General features: G+C 33.1%; 1 protein-coding gene across 2 annotated transcripts; it reads right to left on the reverse strand.

Annotated features, from left to right (window-relative positions):
- Positions 1-1,100: 1,100 nt before the first annotated feature.
- LOC102579492 (putative B3 domain-containing protein Os03g0621600) lies at positions 1,101-4,420 on the reverse strand. 2 transcript variants are annotated; one of them, XM_006361041.2, is made up of 5 exons: positions 4,033-4,420; positions 3,739-3,892; positions 2,382-2,688; positions 2,157-2,275; positions 1,101-1,531 (listed from the first exon to the last, which is right to left on the reverse strand). In XM_006361041.2, exons 2-5 carry the CDS (start codon positions 3,826-3,828, stop codon positions 1,286-1,288), a joined length of 762 nt encoding a protein of 253 aa, XP_006361103.1. In that variant the 5' UTR covers positions 3,829-3,892; positions 4,033-4,420; the 3' UTR covers positions 1,101-1,285. The 2 variants fall into 2 exon arrangements, with proteins under 2 accessions (XP_006361103.1, XP_015170626.1); XM_015315140.1 differs by having other exon boundaries at positions 4,026-4,420.
- Between the last annotated feature and the right edge of the window lie 1,112 nt (positions 4,421-5,532).

A 5,532-nucleotide genomic window follows, 5' to 3' on the forward strand; every position in this document is an offset into this window, starting at 1 on the left:
GCTCCCCACCAAAAAACATTTCATTCATGATTGATGTTAGTCGAATCCATTACCTGGTGGGATTAAGGGTAGAAGAATCATATTCATCCCATCATAATTTTTTGGTAGAATTTTCACACATTTTTATCGAAGTATACTTTCGTCATACTAAAATATTCCATCATCTTGAAAAGATTAGTTTCCCATTTCAAATGTCCAAGTAGACAATTTTAAATTTAAACCAAAGTTCAAATTCATACAGTGCCCTTTATTAACTTTCATTATAAAGCAATTAAAATTAATTTAAGTTGACTTTGGCAATATGATTATTTGGTAGCTAATGTAGGCTTATCAACTACCACTTTGAAATGGAGGCAGCAAAATTTGTTTTGACTTTACTAATTCAGGAAAAATAATCCAATGTCAGAAGAGAGTCCACTAACAATGCAAAAAACTTATACTTCGCAATTTTATGATCAAATGCCCTCTAGGTACTCTATATCATTTTAATTTTAGTATTATTATGTTTTATTTGGTTTACAAGCTGACCAACCCAACCTCGTTCGAACCTCACATGTTAGTGAGCTTTCTTGTACCAGACTAAAGACTCATTTTTGAACAAGCTCCAAAAATCATAACTCAATCCAATCAAATCACATATAGAACTGGGTTGGGTTGGTCTAGTGAGCCAAGCTCGTACTGACAGCTCTACTCTAAATATGTGACTAAAAAAATAGTTGAGTTTGAATTTGCAAAGACATCAACCTTCTATTGCAATAGAATGTTTAGTAGTAGAAATATTTGAACCAAATACTAAGCCGAATAATCAAAGGGAATTGCCTCTATTTTTAATATCAGCTAGCACTATCAGTTGAATTGTTGCCATTTTCCGTTTAAAATTCAACAGCAATTACAGTTTGTCCAAGGTTGGGCTAATAACCTGTTTCGATAAAGGATATTTTTGGACCAACAAGTGAATCAAACATATTTATGAGCCATTTTCCATAAGTTAGGGGTATTTTTAACCCTTTTGTGTTTAATATTCAACTATAAATAATTTTAACAGTTGGTAAATATTTTTATTACCAAAAAGCATATGTAGTTATAAGCCTACATAAGTCATGAAATTTGTGAATTTATACTATGCTAAAATTTCCATGCAGTGGATTATAAAACTATGCTAAAACATAACAGTTAATACCATACTATAGAATGTTGTAAATTCATTGACATAAAGCTCTAAAACATCAACCTTCTATTAATGCGGCAGAAACATTTGATCCAACAAAGAGATGTTGCCTGTACTTTACTTGGGCTGTCGCTTAATGCGAACTTTCAGTATTAACTTCTCATCATCAATCAGCTTGAATCGGCAAACATCATTTACGCGTAAAGCATTGTCGTCTATAAATTTCTGCATCCCTTCCCGAAGTTCCAATCTATCATAATATTGAGGAACAATCGTCCAGCTACCACTATCAGTTCGAAGAGTAGCCCGAAGTGGTCGCTGCTTCCTCTTCAAGTAACAATTGCCAAATGGAGCTGGCAAATTCTGCACAAGTATATACATTCAAAAACATGTTCAGACACAATATATATATTTAATAATCTAGTGATTAGTAACAAATAAAAGTTCTACATCAAGTAGAAGACAATTTCCCATCAAAGTATATTTAATTTATTCAAGCAATACCATTGGGCCACTACGATTTACAATAGCTGATGTTATTGTGAAGACACACAAAGTAACAGCTATACAATAGTAAAATACCCTGTTATCATCTTCTGCATATCATACGCAGAGAAGATATCACACAATTACATCTTCAGTAACAACCATACAAAAGTTAATAGTGTTACTGAGGACTGATGGGATGTTAAGAGGTTGGAACATTCAGTTTAGAAGAGATTTTAGTGATTGGCAGATAGTTAGGACGAATTTTGCCATGAGAAATTTTCACTTTTTCCCGGAAAATATTTGGTTTTTATGGCAAAACACCCACTTAGACTGTTAACAATGCAAAACTGGCTTGAAATTGCTAACAGCATTTCCTTGGAAAGCTCAATATTGTTCGCCTTTTCGACGGTAGAGCTGTTTTGATTAATGACATTTTCGAGAATAGGTTGTGTTTAATGATTTATGCATACGCAAAATATTTTGTGACTAATAAACTTACCAAGCGTGCTCTGTTCAAGTGGGATGCCTTAATGACAATTTCAAATGAAGTGACTGAAGCAGCCATGTCTCCTGACCCATTATCTGTTTGATCAGCAGGCTCAGCTACAATGCTTTTTCCTGCATCAGTTCCAAACTTTGTAAGTTAACTATTATAGGTTAAACATGGAGACAAATGTGTTGGAATCAAACTAGCTACAAATTGAAGATCTCCAAAGAAACTTACCCCGTGCATTTTCTTCAACCAATGGAAGCAGGTCAGGCTCTTTGAGAGCTGTTACATCCTGCTTTAGGCAACCGTTTTTCCCATATATCTTAACATAAAACTTCGAGTTTCCGGTATATGAAAATGTTAGAAAATCTCCATATTCCAAATTATTATCCAACACAAAGTCTGGCCAACTTTCCATGAAAAAGAAATCACCGTCATTCCTTTTTACAACCACCTTCCATGTTCTCGCAGCAAGATCTTCAAGCACACATATCGAAGGAATATCTCCATTGAAAAACTTGATAAAGGCAGGTGGAATTCTCTAAGAGACGGAGACACAAAACTTTGCTTAATTTCCGGTGAAATAAAGTTGTTGCAATATAAACAATACAATAAGACAGAAAAGCTTTTAACACAAATTGAAATTCTTAGTCCACTGCTAATTTCTATATTGGATGGCCAGATTATGCCCAATATAGTCTCTTCTAAATCTAGAACCTTAACCACCATTAGATCATTTATTATTTCCATTCGTCCACTCTTAAGTCAGTAAGGAAGTATCAAATTGACATTCCCTTTGCAGATGCATAAAGTGTAATTTCTACACAACTATACGAATATACATTGCTTAGTAGGATAATAAACACCAGTCTAAATACGAGATACTTCTTTGCAAGTTTTGAACATTACTTTCATCAACGCTTTCAATTAAAACTTGATACACCTCAATCATCTTAAAGGATCCATTATGAACTGTGAACATGCAAACAAGAACCAAAAACTATAAGAGAACATAGCTGCATGATATAGATTTCTCTCTTACATACAGTATAAGAGATTAAGAACAGACGAAAAGTTGGAGTAAGTTAAAGTTCAACTAGTGGAATGCTCCTTAATTTCATCCAAATTATCTTAATACAACAGCAGACAGCCAGGTAGAGCCAAGGGATGAACCCCTTCCATGGGAACTCACATTATTTATACATGGTTAAAATTATTTTTTTATGTATATATAGTACAAGTTGAACCCTTTGGCTTCTTTGTGTGTTTACTTTTCATATTTTGAACCCACTTAGTGAAAATCCTAGTTCCACCACGGAATACAACCAAATGCACTAATGCCTATCATCCCGAAAGATCAGCATTTTAGAAAGGGAAAAAAAGCCCTTTGTTAGTTATTTCTCCAAAAGCATATCCCAAAGATTCAATCACTCAAATAAGTAGTTTAAGTATGAAAGGCTCATTGTTACTGGGACAGAATATAACAAATTCCTGCAAGGCTGATTCTCTTTATACATGAAAACTTTGACATTATTACATGAATCATTAGTCTTTTTTCCCCAAAATTTGCAGAAGGGAAAGAAGAGCTTACCAGTTGGGGGTAGCATATTTCAGGGTGAAAAATCTTAAAGAACTCAGGGAGGTCATGAGGGATAGATACATGCTCCACTGGTGTCACCATTTTGTTGTTCACTTTCTTTCTCTGCCTAAATCACATACTTGTAAACCTAAAAGATTAGCTCAATCTACAAAACAATGGACAAAAAAAGAGAGGGAAAACTCAGTACTTGAAATAAGGAAATCATATATACACACTGTAAACAATATATGAAGAAAATGGAGAATACAAATGAGCAACAAAAACGAAAGGAAACATACTTCTTACCGTAGTTCACTCTTTGTATTCTGGCTTTCATTGTTGCTCGGATTTATAGGGGAGGAGATAGGAAATCTGGGTCGACCCATTTTGCGAGCCGAATCACCTTTTCTTCCCGAGGCCGAAGCATTGGGTTGAGGGGGGGATTTTGGCGTGGGAAGATGATATCACAAGTTTCACAAAAATGGGATGTGAGAAAAAGGTGAAGAATGAACAATGGAGAAGACTAAACATGACAGGGGAAACGGAGAACTGACAGTGGCGGCGGAGAATCCGCCGCTGACGTGACCGGACGACAGCGACGGCATTTCATGAAAGGGGAAAGGAAGAGAAGATAACCAGAATTTATCCTTGAGTTAAGTTTTACTCAATATAGACGAAATGGTTTTTAGGCAGCAGGTTTTGAATTGTTTGGCATCAAATTCAAGAAAATCAAAAAAAAAAATATTACTACTACATTTTAAAACTAAAAGTAGGTCATGTATTGAAATATTATTTTGTGGTCTTAAATATATCATGTTAAAAGAAATTGAAACTAAAAAATTATCAATTACGAAAAGAAATGTTTTAAAAAAAATTGATTTAAAAAAAAGGAATTTTTCGCATATACCTATTCAAAATAATTTAAAGAGGCTCGATAGCTATAGCTTGCTAATTACTATTCATAGCTACAGGCTAGGGAAGGAGAGAGGCAAGCGAGAATGAGAGATCGAACGAGATTGAGAGAGGCGAGTGAGAGAGGGCAATAACTTTTTTACCTTGTTTGTATAATATGCGGGTACGTTTGTATGATTCGTGTGTATTTATACGATTGAGTAATACAAATTTTGAAATTATACAAATATGATAAAACTCGAAATAATAAATTTATACAAACACAAACATCTGAACTTTAAATAGTTATACAAATTATATTATACAAAATCCAAAAACTACACGTTTATACAAACTTTAAAAAGTTATACAGAAACGATTGAATGTATTTGGTGATAGAACTGAAAAACGAAAGGAAAACACCGTCATATACAAATACAAATCAAACGAAGAATTGTTAGTTGCGAATTATACTAACATTGTGAATTATACAAACTCGAACCCAATCCACATAATTAACACTCAATGGTAGTCGCGAGTGATAATTATAGCAAACTATAACTATGATGACTAATTAAGTAGCATAAATTTGCTTAACAACATAATTTTCCCTAAAATAAATAAGACAAATAAATAAAAATATCGAGTTTGATAAAGTGTCCCAATCTTGCCCTACTTCGTAATTTCTGATATGATAGATTGTACTTAGTAAACCTTCTCTCAAGAGATTGTTTTTGACACAATGAAGTGTATGTAAACCTTATCAATACTTCTTTATTATAGATTATTTACTTGAATTGTTTTTATTAGTGATATTTTAGAATTTTAAATTTAATTATAATTTTTTTATTTAGTTACTTTTAATAACAAAAATAATTTTATAATAGATTGTAAAAACATATATATATATATATA

This window comes from Solanum tuberosum, unplaced genomic scaffold (genome assembly GCF_000226075.1).
Source record: "Solanum tuberosum cultivar DM 1-3 516 R44 unplaced genomic scaffold, SolTub_3.0 scf00345, whole genome shotgun sequence".
Classification (NCBI taxonomy): Eukaryota; Viridiplantae; Streptophyta; class Magnoliopsida; order Solanales; family Solanaceae; genus Solanum; species Solanum tuberosum.